The sequence below is a fragment of the Diaphorina citri genome, unplaced genomic scaffold (genome assembly GCF_000475195.1).
Source record: "Diaphorina citri unplaced genomic scaffold, Diaci psyllid genome assembly version 1.1 scaffold564, whole genome shotgun sequence".
Lineage (NCBI taxonomy): Eukaryota > Metazoa > Arthropoda > Insecta > Hemiptera > Psyllidae > Diaphorina > Diaphorina citri.
Genome location: NW_007377998.1, coordinates 3,545 through 22,853, shown reverse-complemented (window position 1 = coordinate 22,853; position 19,309 = coordinate 3,545). Strand labels below are relative to the sequence as shown.

The window sequence follows — 19,309 nt, the reverse complement described above, 5'->3', positions numbered from 1 at the left end:
ACTAGTGGCTCTCTTGTGTAACATGAAGACTGCTATATGAACTAACTGTCTCTGAACCATTGGACTCTGGCTCATGTACGCCGAAGTTTCACACTGATATCGAGCAGATCATTTGAATGTCCAACTATTTGTGGTTAGGTATAATATTAAAAAGTATAAGCTGATACTGGATAACACTCCATTCTCACGTTTTGTTTCCCCAGGTGGCTGTTCTGTCATTGTAAGACGGAGGGTGCAGCAACATCGCTAGACTGGCGTAACGACGTAAGGATATTTTTAGTCATTTTGTTGAATAAAGTTCCCCCAGGAGGAGAAAGACAAAATTCCCTAGGAATTCTTGGGTTTGGTCCTCGCCTCCCGGTAGGCCTAAATAGTTGGTCAGCCTAACAATCCTTGCCACTAAGAGCCCAAGCTCAATTGGCAACGTGCATTGAACCAGAAAAAATTGAGTTTCATTTGAGTAGTGCGGAGGGGCGCATTGTTCGGTCTAGTGTGCATCTTGTGAATTGCCAACACAATGAAGACAAAACTTGAACGTTTCAAATCAGTTAGATCTTTCTCTTTTACCGATCCAAGGAGTCCGACGGGTGTCAACAAGGGTCCGACGGCCTGACACGGTTTGATGGGTTCGCGGAGGTAGACGGCGACTTTTAATTAGGGAGAGCTCCGGATGTCGTGCGGAGGCTGTGCCTTTGCTTGCAACGGGGGAAGACAGGCGGCGAGTTAGTCCGCCCTCTGTCAGACGCTGCCTTCTAAATGCGCGCCTCGGTGCTGAGGCACACAAAAGATCCTTGCTCCAGAAGGCTTGGGTCGGTGCTCTGTAATGAGCAGGGACGCTCCTACAGATAACGTTACAAAAAAAGATCAGAAATAAGAAACAGAAAAGAAAGGAAGGGCGAGAGCTACGGGTACGAGGGACCTAGGTGCCTGCGGCAAGGGGCCTGGGGAGAGTAGGCATAGATCTCTGAGTATTTCGATAATGAAATCCTATCAACATTAAAAAAATAAGTCTGATGAGAGGAGGTTCGACGATATTAATGGGTGCTATTTTTTACATGCTCCTTACCATAACGCATCTGCTAGGGATAAAATTCCTGTCGCATATTCTAGTCGCGCTCGCGTTGTATTCAACGTGTGTAGGGAGGGGTTTATAAGCGTGATTTATCCTCTTTACCTGGGGAGAGATAGATACGAGGTCTATCATATAGCTTTTCAAACTATTTTTATTCTAATATATATATTCTACTCAAAAAATTTCGAAAGATCGGGAGAAATCCACACTCTCTGTAGACGACTGTTTTATATGTATGTCTGTGCATTATTCAGAAAGGGATATAGGGTACAGCAATAAAGAGAGTTCTACAAGCGCGCACCAAAAAATTCATCTTTTATCAAAGTGTGAGAAGCACTCTTTTCAGTTTCGCTTTTGAAGGTTCACACATTGCATTCATTTATGTATTTGACCCTTATTATTTGCTAGAAAAAAGCCATGTCCACTAATGAAATTCGTTTCCTCTCCCCACTCTCTTTTTTCTTAATGTATGTGCCCCAAATGATTTGATTGCCCGGCCCAAACGAAATCCCCCACATCCCCACGCCCCTTCTCTTGCTCTCTTCTACCGGAAAACACAACCCCCCTTGGCCCGCCCTAACCCTGCCCTGCCACAGTTCAAGGCCTCCGTAACTGTCCCCGATTGTCCCGGACCCGAACGGTAAATGCAATTTCCAAGAGTAAACAGAATTGCCTCCATCTAATAAAGTGTTTTTAGGAAGGTCCATACTTACTGTACAGATTCATTTCAAATTGTTAGAGACGTGGGATTTTGATAGTAGACATTGCCTTGGGCAATAATCACGCCCTTTGTTATATTATTTACAATTTGTCAATAACCAATATTTAGGTGTGTATTTTTACCGACCAAAGGTTTCCATAATCGTGATAGGCAATAATCAGAAAGAAAATCCGATCTTGGCAAGACTAATATTATTGTACCAACTTGTCATATTTCTCTAAGTTGTAATTTTGTCGTGAGGAGAGAAACTGTGACGTAATTGATATTATTACCCGAGAATTCATTAGTATTACTACGTGTGGTAATTCCGTGTACATTGTGTGAGGCAACAAGGTAGCTTCCACTTGGTTACAAAGGAAACGGAGCTCCTGGATTAGTTTGGCATTCAAATTCAAAATGGGATTTTAAAAGTCAGACCTATATGTGATAATGATAATGTCATCGATTTTTCCTTTCTTTTTTCATCGTGTCCGTGTATGTTCACTTTAGTAGTAGTAAATGTAACACTTTACTAACAGAAGTAAAAGTAACTCAGGGAAGGATAGGCCCATCTAAAACTAATAATTTGTCGTTTGCATGATGGCCATTTGCGTATCCGTTTCTATTTCATTTTACATAACCTTAAAATAACACGAAGAAAAACAGTCGCTTCCTGGGAGCAGAGTTTTACGTTGACTTTAAACGAGTATATTTTCATTTTAAAAGTTGTATTTTCCCCCCTTCCTCCTCAAGGCACGTTAAGCAATAGGATTAGCTCGTAGCTTTCAACTCCTTCGGTCTCCAGAACTTCGTGGTTCAGCATAAACGGCGCGTTGTACGTAAATAGGCAAGGTTTTAATTTTCTCCTCCCTTATAATTGCTCTTCGAAAGTTTTTGGGAATTGCCAAAAAAAAAAAAAAACGTTACAACTTTTGAACTTAAGTTTGCTCGACGAAAAGCAGAAAAGCCTTATGTCTCGTTTTATAGAAAGTTAAATGGAGGATAGTGAAAGAATGAGATTGAACTCGAAAAGCAGTTCGTAAAACTTGAGATAACATCAGGGGGAAAGCTCATTTTATCTTATCATATAATATATCTAGTGTAGAGAGTGAGATGATTGTGGTACTCAATTAGAAACCAAAGTTTTTTTCTTTCACTATTACAGATCAGGCGGGAAATGTTTTTTTTAGACTGTCGTTGTTTGATTTTGTGGGTCAGGAGTCCTTTAACATCAAGAACTGAAAATGAAGTGTATATATTAGTGATTGATTTTACCCTCCCTGTTTTGAACTTTTCCAGGATCCTGACGATCTTTGCTGAACTTGAAAATGGACTGAAAGTAATTGAGGAAGTATTGCCTGCCCTGGATGAAATTCGACAAGTGAGTAAAAATTACATTTCATATTCTCAAAGTATATTGAAAACCTCCGCAGTCTGCATACAGAGGAGAGCATGCTAGTGGCTCACTTGTGTAACATAAGACTGCTATATGAAACCTAACTGTCTCTGAACCATTGGACTCTGGCTATGTACGCCGAGTTTCACACTGATATGAGGCAGACAAGATGATTTTCGTCAACTGTTTATAACTGAGGGGAAAAAACTATAACGAAGGTAATATCGTCTGAAAATCGTATAATAAAAAGGACATCTATAGGAGAAAGCAAGCCCGAAAAAAACCCTATCTGTTTGCGATAAAGTTCGGGAATCGAACCCGCTACCTAGCGCCTACAAAGCACGTGCATTACCTTTCAAACTACAACAGTTAACAGTTGGATGTCTTTTTTTTATCTATTTATATTTACACTCTTTATTGGTTACAATTCGATGTACACCACTACAAAAAAAATTTTCACCAAGAAATATTTGCCCCCTCCCTAACAGTGGCGATTTCCTGTTTCAGAAATACGGCAAAGGTCGTGGAGGTGAAGATGGAGGCGATGGTTACAACGGTGGAGGAGTTGGAGGACTGGGAAAAGATGACTATGATATTCGACTCATAGTGCACCAGAGTCAAGCGGGTTGTATCATTGGAAAAGGCGGCACCAAAATCAAGGAGTTGAGAGACGTAAGTACATAACAATACTACTATTATACTGATCAAGAGCATGAAAACCAGGAGTGCATGCCTTGTAGATCTTTCAGCAACCCATTTTCCCACCAATAATGATAGTAGGAAATGAATTTATTGGTAAAACCCATGCTGTCTTTCTATGGAGGGCAGCTTAACATTCAGCATACCTACTCATCAATGACATGGATTAGGTATAACTTTTTATTATTATTATTTTAAATAGATCAGTTGAGATAAAATATGGATCGATTTTTTTTTAAATTGTAGTAGTACCACCGGGGTAGGAGATGTAGTGGCCAAGAATCTCGCCTGGTAGTCAGGAGGGTGTAGGAATTTTTACATTGCAAATATTGATTTGGTACTATCAAACTTAACAAAGAGACCCAATGAGAACAAGGAAAGATGATAAGTGAAAAGTTCCGCTTGATAAATTTTCCACCTTGTGTGCCTGTGATTCCTTTCTCTCAAATTATATGGGTGTAATATCAGGGGGTGCAAATTGGATTGATCCTCTCCTTTCTTCCTCCCTCTCTCCCTTATCATTTCCTCCTTCTCGCTCCCTTGTCACGGACAGTCGGATCAGCCCCACAAAGACAATGTGTTAAAAAAAAGCCAGAAAAAAAGAGAAGAAGGTAGAGAGAGGGAAAGACTTTTTTTTCGGAATGAGGGAAGTTGACATGGATATGTCAAGTTCTTCTCCTGTGACAGGGTGTCTCTAAGGTATTGTCTGTGAACTTGCCTCTACCCTCTCCATCATCAGGGAATTAAAAGTGTCCCATCCAGTATGCATGGTTGTCATAAATCTCGGTCCTCGATAAAAATAGATACACCCGATGAAAATTCACAACTTGAATTGGTCTCACTAAACTCCATATAAGGGGCACACCCTATGAAAATTCACAACTTGAATTGGTCTCACTAAACTCCACATAAGGGGCAAGTAATAGGTAGCCTCTGGTGGAGAGAGAAGAAATCAGTTTAGGACGAAAATTCGGCAGCAATGATGTGACTTTGCGTAGTTATGAACTACCCAGTATTATTGTCTCATTCATAAGAGATTAAGAGAAGGTGGGGGGTCGCTTTTCGTGTTATTTTCCGCTCCTCGTCTGACGTCATGTGTGAAACGCTTAGCTTGTGCAATGTAAAGCTATTCAATTGAAATGAAATTTGAAACCGATGCAGTCTTTCACACATGAGAAATTTGTTCCTCTTGTGTGAACTCGAAAGTGTTTGTCCGTCCCAAGTTTTTCCATGTTTTCTTTTATGTGGATACCTATTTCAATTGACCCGTAAATCATCCAAAGTTCTTTTCAAACATTGTCCAACCCTTTTGAGTGTTTCAAGTCGTTCGTTCTTGTTATCTGATCAGATGTTTTCCAAAATATGAATGAGATATTTTAAAGCAACACTCGACCTACATTAGTTTCGCCGTTCACCTTTTACGACAGACTTTTTTGTACCTACCTCGCTCTTTTCACATACTTTTTTCCTTCTCGAGAGGGCGTTGTAAAAAAAAAGTGAAAAAGATAGGTAGGGTAAGAGAGAGAAGAGTGGGTGGGTGAGAGTGGGTGGTAAAGTTATAGAAGGTGGACATAGGAGGGTGTAAGAATGAGAAGGGATAAGGGGTTCTACTGTGCTGAAGTAAGAGAAGGTATAATCAATACGAAACAGAGAGAGAAGAGTATAGCACTCAGTTCCTATTCTACTTGACTTTGCAAAACATTATTTCATCATACTAATTTGGAAATTTGTGCCCTACGCTAGTTTACCTTTCTGATAAATTATGACAGTTAAGATGATGCATTGCTCCGATCGAATGGGTAAAATTTTCAATCACTGGCACATTTATGCACTGAATTATGCACCAGCACCCATTTTTCATCACGATAGTTCACCACTTTCACTGCTCCACTTATTGCTCTGTTTTTCATTTTTCTGGCACTCCCAATAATATTTTCTTATCTCAAGTTTTGAACTTGTTCCTTTATTAATTTTAATTTTTCCCTCCTGGAAAATTCCTGTTCTTTTGCCAGAGAATTGAAATTATATTATAAAAGAATCCAAGATGATTTTCCGCTTTCGCTACACTGTTTTTGTATTTAGGTACCTACTTTAACTTTGTAAGATTAACGTGAGTTGTCAGAGATGGCACATAGGATGGATATGAGTAGGGTATAGGGTAGGATATGACGAGTTACCGCATTGAAGATAGATATGATTTCACTCGAGCTTTTCCTTCCTTCACCTCGTACTTATCTCGTATTTTTTTTCACATTTTGGGTGTGTTCATCACAGGAGTTGGAGTTTGGTCGGCATTTCTTTTCAAGGGAATTCTTATTTCGATGATACTAAAAAGACTAATGAAAATTTGGGGCTGAATTTTCTTTTTTTCGTCAATGATGTATCGGAAAATTTCTGACCTTTTTCATGTGACCCAGACTCCCTAGAGAGATTCGGTACTTGAGTTCTGCATAGGATTTCACTTTACCTTCATGTTGGAGGAAATGTTAAATTTAAAATCGATATTCTTTTGGGGCAGTATTATGCGACTTTCTGATTATTTTTCTGGGTGATTTCATTGCATTCATTATGTATTTTGACCCTTATTATTTGCTAGAAAAAAGCCATGTCCACTAATGAAATTCGTTTCTCTCCCAACTCTCTTTTTTCTTATGTATGTGCCCCCAAATGATTTGATTGCCCGGCCCAAACGAAATCCCCCCACATCCCCACGCCCCCTTCTCTTGCTCTCTTCTACCGGAAAACACAAACCCCCCTTGGCCCGCCCTACCCTGCCCTGCCCACAGTTCAAGGCCTCCGTAACTGTCCCCGATTGTCCCGGACCTGAACGGTAATGGATGGTCGGTTCTTTGATCAATTTTTGCAATGTGATCTATATTGTTGTATTAATTCATCTAGATGCGGGATTAAATTTCTACTGCACATATGTGATGGGTGATAAACATGGATATACTTTTAAATGATAGGTGATAAACATGGATATACTTTTAAAAAGGCAACGAACCAATTGGGCCAAATGTTTTCTGCCTGGGAGGAAAGAGCGAGAACCTGGGTGATTTTTTTGGATGGCCGGTTCTTTGATCAATTTCTGCAATGTGATTTATATTGTTGTATTAATTCATCTAGATGCGGGATTAAATTTCTACTGCACATATGTGATAGGTGATAAACATGGATATACTTTTAAAAAGGCAACGAACCAATTGGGCCAAATGTTTTCTGCCTGGGAGGAAAGAGCGAGAACAATTCAATCAATTTCTGGCATCTTTTCATTTTACAGAAAACCGGAGCCAGAATCAAGATCTACTCGAACTGCTGTCCTCAGAGTACAGACCGAATAGCACAGATTTTCGGCACAGCAGAGACTGCCATCAATTGTATCCGTGAAATCATGGAGCTTCTGAAAACAGTAAGTGTAGTGGAATATTTATTTAACACCCGCTCGATTGCTGTAGTCTACTCTTTTGAAGCATAATACACCCTGAACTTTGCTGTATTGCTCGGGATTATTGTATTATATATTCCAAGGTTTTTAGGATCTACTAGTTAGGACTTTGAGACAAAATCGTAAACCTCTTGATTTGAGTTTATTTTCACCCCCAAAATTAGATCAATCCCGATTTTTCTCTACAGTAATTTCTCGTAAGTGATGACTTAGATACCGCGAGATATTTATTTCTTTATTTTATCAGGTACATTTTTCTTTTATTTTTTTTCCCCCCAATAATTGTTCAACTTTATTCATTAGTATTTGATACAAGGTTTACAATAACAAAACAAGTTCCTGGGGTATCTAGTGTGATAACTTGCTTTTTGGAGTGAAATATCAATCTTCCGATAATGTTTGAATTTCAGGCGTTAGTGAAAGGAGCAAAATAATTACATACTTGAATACCGCGGGATATTTATTTCTTTATTTTATCAGGAACATTTTTTGGACTTAAATATCAATCTTCCAATGATGTTTTAATTTCAGGCGCCAGTGAAAGGAGCAGATAACCCTTATGATCCACACAACTTTGATGATTACTACTCGGACGAATATGGCGGCTACGGAGCGGGGGTAGGGGGAGGATCTACAGGCCCCGGGGCAACACCCGCTCGATTGCTGTAGTCTACTCTTTTGAAGCATAATACACCCTGAACTTTGCTGTATTGCTTGGGATTATTGTATTATATATCCTAACTAAGGTTTTTAGGATCTACTAGTTAGGACTTCGAGACAAAATCGTAAATCTCGTGATTTGAGTTTATTTTCACCCCCAAAATTAGATCAATCCCGATTTTCCTCTACAGTAATTTCTCGTAAGTGATGACTTATTTATTTCTTTGTTTTATCAGGTACATTTTTTTTTTTTTACTTGTTTGTTTGTATATTTTTTCCAATAATTGTTCAACTTTATTCATTAGAATTTGATACAAAGTTTACAATAACAAAACAAGTTCCTGGGGCATCTAGTGTGATAACTTGCTTTTTGGAGTGAAATATCAATCTTCCGATAATATTTAATACCGCGGGATATTTTTTTCTTTTTTTTTTATCAGGAACATTTTTTGGACTGAAATATCAATCTTCCAATGATGTTTTAATTTCAGGCGCCAGTGAAAGGAGCAGATAACCCCTATGATCCACACAACTTTGATGATTACTACTCGGACGAATATGGCGGCTACGGAGCGGGGGTAGGGGGAGGATCTACAGGCCCCGGGGGTAGAGGAGGAGGAGGGGGAAGGTTTGGAACCCCTGGAGGTGGAGGAGGAGGCAGGGGAGGATTCGGTGGACCCCGCGCTGGGGGTGATTATTACCCGAGAATTCATTAGTATTACTACGTGTGGTAATTCCGTGTACATTGTGTGAGGCAACAAGGTAGCTTCCACTTGGTTACAAAGGAAACGGAGCTCCTGGATTTGTTTGGCATTCAAATTCAAAATGGGATTTTAAAAGTCAGACCTATATGTGATAATGATAATGTTATCGATTTTTCCCTTTTTTTTTCTCTCTCATCGTGTCCGTGTATGTTCCAGTAGTAAATGTAACATTTTACTAACAGAAGTAAAAGTAACTCAGGGAAGGAGAGGGCCATCTAAAACTAATAATTTGTCGTTTGCATGATGAACATTTGCGGTATCCGTTTGTATTTCATTTTACATAACCTTAAAATAACAGGAAGAAAAACAGTCGCTTCCTGGGAGCAGAGTTTTACGTTGACTTTAAACGAGTATATTTTCATTTTAAAAGTTGTATTTTCCCCCCTTCCCGGACCTGGTGGCTACTATGATGCTCCCCCCATGGGAGGTGCTGCTGGAGGCTATGGACCACCTGGTAAGTCATTAGGCTGACCCCTCTGTATTAGGGGAACTGAGCACTGACTCATCAGGGTCGTAGGTTTGTGCATTCTGGCCAGAACCCATGACCTTTTCCAATGGTACAAAAAAAAGTAGGAGGCGGCAACTTGAGAATGACAAACCAGACAAACCTAGAACCAAATCCCCTTTTACACACCGTACACCTCTTTTAGAATGGACAAGCAATGACACAGTGGTAAATTGGTTAAGATAGTAGGAGGCGGCAACTTGAGAATGACAAACCTAGAACCAAATCCCCTTTTACACACCGTACACCTCTTTTAGAATGGACAAGCAATGACACAGTGGTAAATTGGTTAAGATGCTCGACTTCAAAGTATGAATTAACTTCTGGGGGGGTTGAATCTCTACCAAGACTTGGAAATTCTCCCTTTATTTTACAATTTGATAAGATGAGATTGGCCTTTGGAGATGGGTAATTTTCGTGTTTAAACACGTAGAGTAAAGGCAAGGAAACCTGATTGATACCTTTGTAACCAAACTGGTTCGATTCTCAATCGTGGCTAAATAATTTGATAGCTTGAAAGGGAGATCAGGCCTCTTCATTCAAACTCCTTCAAATTCTCGTTTCTCCACAACTTCATCATACCTTGCATTCCCCAGGAAGAGCCAAAGATGCTACTTCTCATTTCATTTCAATAAAATTTCTATATATAAATTTTTAAAAAGTTCTTCACTTATTATTGTCAAGGGACTAAAGCGCTATATTACACAAGAAATTTTCCCCCTTCTTTCGCCACCATTGATTGATAGTGGAATTTCTTTTGGGAATATAAGTACTTACGATTCAGGGGAAGGGATCTAAGCAAGTTTGGTAAAAAATTTTGATAGAAGGGCCGGGAGAGGGGTAAGAATTTTTGAAGGGCTCTTCAGATCTTGGGCATTGATGGGTGTGAACCATGTTGTATGTTCGCAGGAGATTTGGCAGGGCCTGGTGGTATGGGGGGCCCCGGGGCAAGAAATTCTACTCAGGTCACCATCCCCAAAGATGTAAGTGCGCTTGCTCCCTCATGTAAGTAATTAAGATTCAGGGGAAGGGATCTAAGCAAGTTTGGTAAATTTTTTTGATAGAAGGGCCGGGAGAGGGGTAAGAATTTTTGAAGGGCTCTTCAGATCTTGGGCATTGATGGGTGTGAACCATGTTGTATGTTCGCAGGAGATTTGGCAGGGCCTGGTGGTATGGGGGGCCCCGGGGCAAGAAATTCTACTCAGGTCACCATCCCCAAAGATGTAAGTGCGCTTGCTCCCTCATGCAATTTTCATTTATTTTTTCTAACTTCGTTTTTAACGACCTACTTTTTTGAAGTATTTGAAAGTCCTATTTGATTAAATTGAAATTTCCCGTCCAAACATTTTGTCCTTTTTTTTTATTGCGCTTCCTCCCTCATGCAATTTTCATTTATTTTTTCTAACTTCGTTTTTAACTACCTACTTTTTTGAAGTATTTGAAAGTCCTATTTGATTAAATTGAAATTTCCCGTCCAAACATTTTGTCCTTTTTTTTTTATTTTGAGTTTCCTCCTTTACCAAGCAAAATCAATACATATTGTATTACTACCTTCTTCCTATTACCAAATCTATTTGTCCAATTCCTTACCTCCTAATAATTTTAACCAGTAACATAACATCTCTTGTTTGTTCTCCCTTATACTAAATACTATTTTGCCTATCATCTTCTCTTTTCCAATTTAACATTCATCCACTACATACCCTGTCTTGCACTGTCTTTCTCCTACACTACCTGCATTACTCGTCATACCATTGTTTAACGCTTTCGCTTCCCTCTCTTAAGACTTTTTTCTACACTACCTGCGTTTCTTGTCATACCATTGTTTCACACTTTCGCTTCCTCCTCTTCAGATGGCTGGCGCTATCATTGGTAAGGCTGGTCAGAGGATCCGCAAAATTCGGAATGATTCAGGAGCGGGGATCACAATTGACGAGCCTCTGCCTGGATCTAACGATCGGATTATTACCATCACGGGAACAGCCAGTCAGATCCAGATGGCCCAGTACTTGCTTCAGCAAAGGTAAGCGTGGTATGCGAGGAACTTGGATTTTTGTTGTTATGATAATACATATGTTGGTATGCGAGGACTTAACTTTTGTTGTTATGATAATAAGTATGGGATAGTTTAGCAGTTTTCAGCCAAGGTAAGCTTGATATGCAAGGACCCTTTGGTTGTTATGATATGATAATATGGGATAATTTTGACTTTTTTAAAAAAAAGTGGATATTTTGCAGTTCCTGTTCACTGGAGTTTTTATTTTTTGCATAACATTAAAAAAAAAAAAAAAAAAAAAAAAAAAAAAAAAACAAATTTTTTTTTTGCAAAATAGGGAGGAAAAAATTTAAAAAAACCTAAATTTTTTTTAATATTTTTGTTTTTTTTTGTATTTTCTTTCTTTTTATCGATACCTATTACCTATCCAACTAAACATTTTCCCTCTCTCTAAAAAAAAAAATAATAATAATCTTATCCCCAAAGGGAATTTAGCTAGAAATCGAGTGCTTTTTTTGTACTCTCTTCAATGGTGTCTGTCTGTCTCTTTTTCGTCAATTTCTTCTCATTTTCCTCTCTCCTTTTTGATTCAGCTTTAATTTAATTATTATTATTATTATTAGTATTATTATTATTATTAGTATTATTATTATTATTATTATTATTATTTTATTTATTTATTTGACGGGTCATACAACCCAGTAATACAATATTACATCAACAAGAAAAAGAACAAATGTTATTTTATTGTATTTTTATATTGAAAATCCCCCTTCATTGTTTACTCTGTTAGTTTCGTGCAATCTGCGTAACAAGGACCTAATTCTTATGGAGAAAACACTTCAGATTCTCGCCCGGGGAAAACTTTGGCCTAAACAGACATGGTTTCTTCTTCGGTTCCCCCTATCATACAAAAGAAAAAAAAAATGAAGAAACAGAATAAAAAAAACTTGAGTGTTTTCTCAAATTATGTAAGAATTTGTTTCTTGCAACTTTTTTTACGGATGACCAAACTGAAATTCGGTCTCAGTTGGGATTCGAACCTGTAACCTCTGGTTTAAGCGTCAGTAAAGAATTTCAAGTTGAGTTTTATTCATCCGCCTCCTGCTCTTGTGAATGTTTGATGTCTTCATTGTATATCAACTATTAACCTTCATTTTACTTATTTTATTAATCTTTATTTTTCAAATTATTTATTATTCTTGTATATTTGAATTCTTCATTTTATCTGTTTTTCTTTCCTTTGTTTTAGCATATTTTGATCCGGCCAAGTTTGCCAACTTTAACCCCCTTGCTTCTCTGTTAATTCTTTGTTTAATTGCATGATTTATGTTGCTATTTCTTGTATTGTACAATGTACATACTCATATTTTAACTTATTTTACTTAATTACATATATCTATTTTACTAATGAGAAATAACCCTTAACATAATAACAACAACCCTAATTAGGCCCTGTAGTAATAGGCCCGGAACTGCAGTTTCATGTTGAAAAAGTTGTTTTACACCATCAAATGACAAATAAGCCTTTGGAAATCGACTTTTATTACGAAAACAATCGTTCCTGTAAGGGTTTATCAAACCAGAGTTGAGTTTAATCCAGAATTGAAGCCAACTCCGACTTCGTAAAACGCGATCTTATTGTTACAAAAAAAAAGTCGAAAATTACCAAGATTTGACCCATAATAAATTCACACAAACGAAGATCTCAAGCTAGGTAAAAGCATGTACAAAAGGTCATTTATTTGAATGTGGCATTGGTGTTGTATGTTTCACAGGAACAGGATAAGGTTCTGTCTCAGCAGAAAACACATCGGGAGGCAGAACAAGAGAGACAATGGAAACAGCTCCAAGCGATCCGACAGCAACAGCAACAGGGTGAGTGTTGCACTGTTTCATTTTATTATTTGGGCAGATTTAGACATTCTATAACTATTATGGTCATCTTAAATACTCTAATGGAAAACTCTTGTTGAAAAAAAAATCATGTTGAAATATTTGGAGATATCACAGAGAGGAGAGAGGGAGCAGAGAGAACCTTCCAGTCTGAAAGCAGAAGAGAGAATGAGCTCTGACAAAAATCTAGGTCTGAAGAAACCTCCCCTTGACCCCCTACTACCAAAAACCATGTAGGGGGTCAGGGGAAATGTAGGGGGTTGAGGGGAGGATTCTCCTACATTTTGACCATAGGTTTGAAGTTTGTACTTAATTTACTCATTTCCCCTTCATTTTCATAAGTGGAGGGTCCTCATCGATTCTTCTGTGATAAGTCCCCTATTCGCGGTTTGCTCGTGCTATTCGCGGTATTCGCGGATTGTTCGCGGTATTCGCGGTTTGTTCGCGGTATCCGCGGTTTGTTCGCGGTATCCGCGGTTTGTTCGCGGTATTCGCGTTTTGTTCGCGGTATTCGCGTTTTGTGCGCAGTATCCGCGGTTTGTTCGCGATATTCGCAGTTATGGGTTCGATCCTAGGCAAACGCAGATTTTTTTTCAGCTCTTTTTTACTGCAAATAATTGATGAAACCAAAATTTTCGCCTGCGGCCGGTCCTAAAAATTTTAGTTTCTATAGATTGTATAGCTCACAATTTTTGCCTGCGGCGCTGTTCCTCATTCTTTTCGTGTTAACCTTCATCCCCCAGGATGTGTGAATGTCTAGACCGAAAAATTACAAAAAAAAAAAAAAAAAAAAAGACACGAACGAAAGTCAGAACAAAACAGAACTAACAAAGACAGCAATTTCAGAGACGTAGTGAGCGAGAGGGACAATTGGAACCTTTTAATAGTAATAGTTTTAGTTATAGTAAAAATGAAAGGAAATAGAAATATCCTTCCTTTCATTACATTAGAAACAGAAGTTTAAAAGCTACCCAGTCAAAAAATCACAGTTTTTGTCTAAAACCCCCCCCCACCAGGCAGTAACTTTATTGAACGGCCGGCGTAAAAATTACGGGTTCGGACAAGTTGTATTAAGAGGTTAGAAACATACTTTATTTGAAAAAAAAAATCTGTTGTGACGCAGTGGGAATAGGGTGGAAAATCTTGAAAAAGTAGACTGGAAATTTGGAAAAAATGGACTGGAAAACCGAGAAAAGTCAGGGAATTTTATTTTTCCATTTTGGTAGACACCCTGTATATCTTCTGTCTGTTCGGCCTCCTGTAATTGTGGTCTTTCTATAATAATAGTTATTAAACGAAATTGTTTAGGGTTGACTATTAATGATGATTTTTTTTAACAAAATCATTTTTACTTTCTATTTTTCCATGTTGTAATTGATTGTAAAAACAAAGTGTCCACAGGCAATTTTACTGCAAAAGTTGGCATTTGCAAACAGCAAATCAAAAGAAAGTCTCTTGCCTAAGCTAACTTGTGCAGTATTTTTTTACTTGTGGACACTTAGTTCGCTAGGCTAGGAATGTCACTGATCACCAAGAAAATGAACCATTTGGTCCCAATATTTGTCAACAAGGGGGACATTAATTTTAATTTGCTTGCTTTCCCCAAACATACAGTCTGTTATTTCATGTATTTTACTATCTGATATTTATACTTTTGTCTCCTATTTTGTTTCAGTGTACGGGAGTACGGAGGAGCGTAAGCGTATTTACCCTTGCCATCCAATATACCCAAACCAAATCCCTGAAGCACAGACAGAAAAAATATTTTATTTAATTCTCATTTTTTTCTATGTTATTTTGTTGTTGTGTGTGATTCTCAAATATATTTCACAAATTGACTACAATAGAGGTTTTAATATTATTTATTTATTTATTTATTATTATTTTTAAGTAATATACATACAGGGTGTATCATAAATGTTTGTTAACCCAAACGCATGATGTTGCTTAACTTCAGAGATAATCATGTATGTGAGGAATTTGTTAATACCAAAGGGGTATTTTTTTTTATTTTTAATCCAATGAATCGGGAATCCATGGATTAAAAATAAGGATTCCATGGGTTTGAAAATCCTATTCATCCCTCCCCCTATGTATTTCTTATGGGGGATTTTGGTCGTCAGAAAACGCTATTATCTCGGGAAAAGTTCTGATAGCTTTTATGGAAAGCTACGACAATTTTACATAGGGTCTTCTTTTCTTCCTCTTTCTTGCTAAGTACCAACCCAACCCTACTTAACAGCCAAACAGAAATAATTGAACAAAACTGACTTGGAGTACATATGTAATTTAGATTCAAGTTCTTTGATTGTGTATTGTTCTGAATTACTTATGGTTTGATTTTCTTGAAATAGAACAGGTATAAAACCACTGAAACAAATAACTGGATTTTATATTTTTATTTCACAATATTTCCTTCCAGCTTTTTTGGTTGACCCCACCATCCATACAGGGTGTTCAGCCTAAAGGTGCCCCATTAAAGTCCCCAGTACACTTCCTGGGTTCACTAAGCATTCTTTCTTATGTAAACTTTGATGAGGAATTGATTTGCTTTCAAGATTGTCCAACTTACAGGAAGGAGTTACGGGTTTGAGACTTGTCCCACCATCCATACAGGGTGTTCAGCCTAAAGGTGCCCCATAAAAGTCCCCAGTACACTTCCTGGGTTCACTAAACATTCTTTCTTATGTAAACTTTGATGAGGAATTGATTTGCTTTCAAGATTGTCCAACTTACAGGAAGGAGTTACGGGTTTGAGACTTGACAAATTCAAGAAAAAATACCACTTTGAAAAGGAGAAAGTTTGAGATGTATGCAACTCAAATTCAAGAATTTAAAATTTTTACTCCCTAGTGGCCATAGCTTCGGAACCGCTTTGGAACATAAGGGGCTTAAAGCACAAATTTTACAGTCTATTCCAGAAACTTTGTGGTTTAAGTCCCATATGTTCCAAAGCGGTTCCGAAACTATGGCCACTTCAGACTCATAGTTTCGGAACCGCTTTGGAACATATGGGGTAGAGATGCGATACCACTTTGAAAAGGAGGACCTCGATGGAGAAAGTTTGAGATGTATGCAACTCAAATTCAAGAATTTAAAATTTTTACTCCCTAGTGGCCATAGCTTCGGAACCGCTTTGGAACATAAGGGACTTAAAGCACAAATCTTACAGTCTATTCCAGAAACTTTGTGGTTTAAGCCCCATATGTTCCAAAGCGGTTCCGAAACTATGGCCACTTCAGACTCATAGTTTCGGAACCGCTTTGGAACATATGGGGTAGAGATGCGACTTTTGACTCATCTTTGGGATTGAATCCCAACTGAGCTACTCGGTAAAAGGAACTACTCTTTTTTCAACTCGCTCTTTGACTCCCGACTCTTCTCTGATACTTTCTACGCAGGGCACATGCGCGAAATCGGGTATACCCCAGCCCCCCCCTTCACATACCGGTCGATTTTATCTTTGAATCCGGGCTAAGCCAGGTGAAAAACAGAGGAAGAAATAAGATAATAATAAAGATTCAAATTTGAATCTTTTATTTATACTTTTTTCTTCGTCAAAAAAATCGTCAAAAGAAATTTGCACGAAAAAAGCACTCGTACCGCGGTCCTGAAGGTAGGTGAAAAAAACAGAGGAAGAAAAAGATAATAAAAAAATTCAAATTTCAATCTTTTATTATTATCTTTTTCTTCGCTCAAAAAATCGTCGAAAAGAAATTTCACGAAAAAGCCACTGCGTACCGCAGGCCCAAGGTAGGTGAAAAACAGAGGAAGAAAAAGATAATAATAAAAGATCAACATTTGAATCTTTTATTTATGTATCTTTAAAGATTCAAATTCAAATTTGAATCTGTTTATTATTATCTTGTTCTTCGTCAAAAAATCGTCAAGAGAATTCACGGAAAAGGCACTCGTACCGGCGCCCTCAAAGGTTAGTGCAAAAACAGAGGAGAGAAAAAGATAATAATACAAAGATTTTCAAATTTGGAATCTTTTATTATTATCGTTTTTTTCTTCGGTCAAAAAATCGTCAAATAAAAAATTTCACGAAAAAGCCACTCGTACCGAGCCCGAAGGTAGGGTGAAAAACAGAGGAAGAAAAAGATACATAATAAAGATTCAAATTGAATTTTATGATTATTATCTTTTTTCTTCTCTGTTTTTCACCTTGCCTTAGGCCCGGTACGAGTTTGACGATTTTTTTTTTTACAAATCTGAAAAATCCATTTTTCGATTTGAGTTTTTGACGCATTATGGGTTCGGCAGCGGTCCTAAAATGTCACAGATTTGACTGGCCCAGTTTCGGAATCCGCTCTTGGAACATAAGGGGGCTGAAAGCCAAATTTTACGATCATATTCAGGAAATTTTGGGGTTAAGCCCCTTATGCATTAATCGCGTTCGAACACTATGGCCACTTCATGACTTTTAACTGTTTTGGCAGTGGTCCCGTAAAATGTTCTTGCCTGTTTTTTTTAGTTATAGTATTATATATGAGTAGGGCTGCTTTGCCATTGAACTTTATAACAATAACAGGCGTCGGTTTAGGACTCAGCGATTCAACTTTTTGAGAACTGGCTTAACTTGTTGTATGATGGTTCCTTCAACAACAGATAGACTATTGAGACCGTAACTTGCTTGACGACGTTAAGACAGATAGTGTTAGTCACGTGCGCCATTTGATTAAAACTGGTGAAAATCACATAAGATAGTACAAAGAATAAATTAGAGGCTATATACCAATTATAAAACAATATAAATACAAAAGTAGGCTTCTCCATCCAAATGATTATTTAATTAAGATTAATTGACAAATGATAGGATCGAACCTGTAACTCCTCCGTAACCGCTGAGTCGGATAGCTGTCACAAATAGGCACCATTCGATTTGGCGTTGAAAAATCATCATGCGAATGACTTTTTGACACCTCAAATATCTTCAACAGAAACTGTTGCAGAGGCTTTTTCAACGCATTTTTTTTTTTTTTAATCGCCGTTTCGACCGTACCTACTCCTTAACTGGTAAGTCGCGAGAATCCTTGTAAAGCCAATGATTCCTTGTCAAATTAACATAAAGAATGATTAGCCTTAGTGCGACCGCAAGAGTGTACTGGGAATTTTTATGGGGATAAAAACGGATTTACAGGTTAATTCTAGGTTGAAACACTCTATAACTGACGGTGTTAATTATTCACAACACAAACTTCAGTGTTCTACTTATTACCAAATAGTGGTGTAAGTGAACACTGAACAGCCCGCTCAATGTGATGACAATTACCATCTCTTACAACGGAGTGAACACAAAATAACTTTCACTCTCTTTCGATTATCAATATGGGGGGGCGGGCTCATTTATATCCTGGAATAGACTACTGACACAATTCATTCCATGTCGGTTACCAAGCGCCAAGAGGCCCTCGTCTGGCATAGGGGGGACATTAAAACAGAGAGAAGACTTACGAGTCCTGGGCCGGTGGGACTTTATAAACAGGGAGTGAGGAGAACAGCTAACCCTAACCAGCCTAGCAAGCTGGCAGTTCTTCAAAGGGTTCTCTCTGCTTTTAAAGACCAAGCACAAGTCCTCACGATGGTTGACTGCAGTTCAGGACGAGCCAGCCAAATTAACATGGCCTAGAGCTAGAGAGACCATCACCGCCGGTGTATAGCAGATACAAAAAGGACATCTTTTCTTTATTCTGCTATTGCCATTCGGCGAAAGCTAAAGCTGCTACAACAACAACAACAACAGTTACCAAGGCAGGATTAGACAAAATTTGGAATCCATTGTATGCTGAGTCAAGCTAGCAACCACAGGTGGGTAAGTTGTACTGATGCATAGCTTCCTGGCGCTTTACAATGTAATGTTGAATTCACCAAGGACCAAGGCTATGGTTGACTGTGGTTCAGGACAATCAATTAAACATGGCAGAGACCATCACCCTGGTGTATGGCAAAGTAAAAATGATATCTTTTCTTTGTTCTGCGATCAGCATTTGGCTACAGCTGAAGCCGCGCTGCCCAACAACAGGTATTAGGTATTACCCATAGAAGGGCTTTCATAGCTCCATTAAACAATGACATCATGGTTCCATATTCCTGATCAGGGTATCAATGTTGGGGGTTGGACAATAAGATACTGGCAAGTGTTCAATTCTTTAGGCCCTTGAGGAATCAACAAG

At 38.2% G+C, this 19,309-nt stretch overlaps 1 protein-coding gene across 1 annotated transcript in view; it reads left to right on the top strand.

Annotated features, from left to right (window-relative positions):
• LOC103510145 (heterogeneous nuclear ribonucleoprotein K-like) overlaps window positions 1–15,509 on the top strand; it is a 26,526-nt gene extending 11,017 nt beyond the window's left edge. The window contains exons 3-12 of the mRNA XM_026824278.1: window positions 204–264; window positions 1,669–1,712; window positions 3,072–3,153; window positions 3,676–3,840; window positions 7,148–7,276; window positions 8,464–8,662; window positions 9,107–9,190; window positions 10,151–10,224; window positions 11,095–11,264; window positions 14,809–15,509. Of these exons, the coding sequence (XP_026680079.1) occupies window positions 204–264; window positions 1,669–1,712; window positions 3,072–3,153; window positions 3,676–3,840; window positions 7,148–7,276; window positions 8,464–8,662; window positions 9,107–9,190; window positions 10,151–10,224; window positions 11,095–11,264; window positions 14,809–14,833 (1,033 nt within the window). The 3' untranslated portion in view covers window positions 14,834–15,509. The remainder of the gene's footprint in view (window positions 1–203; window positions 265–1,668; window positions 1,713–3,071; window positions 3,154–3,675; window positions 3,841–7,147; window positions 7,277–8,463; window positions 8,663–9,106; window positions 9,191–10,150; window positions 10,225–11,094; window positions 11,265–14,808) is intronic.
• The last annotated feature ends 3,800 nt before the right edge of the window (window positions 15,510–19,309 follow it).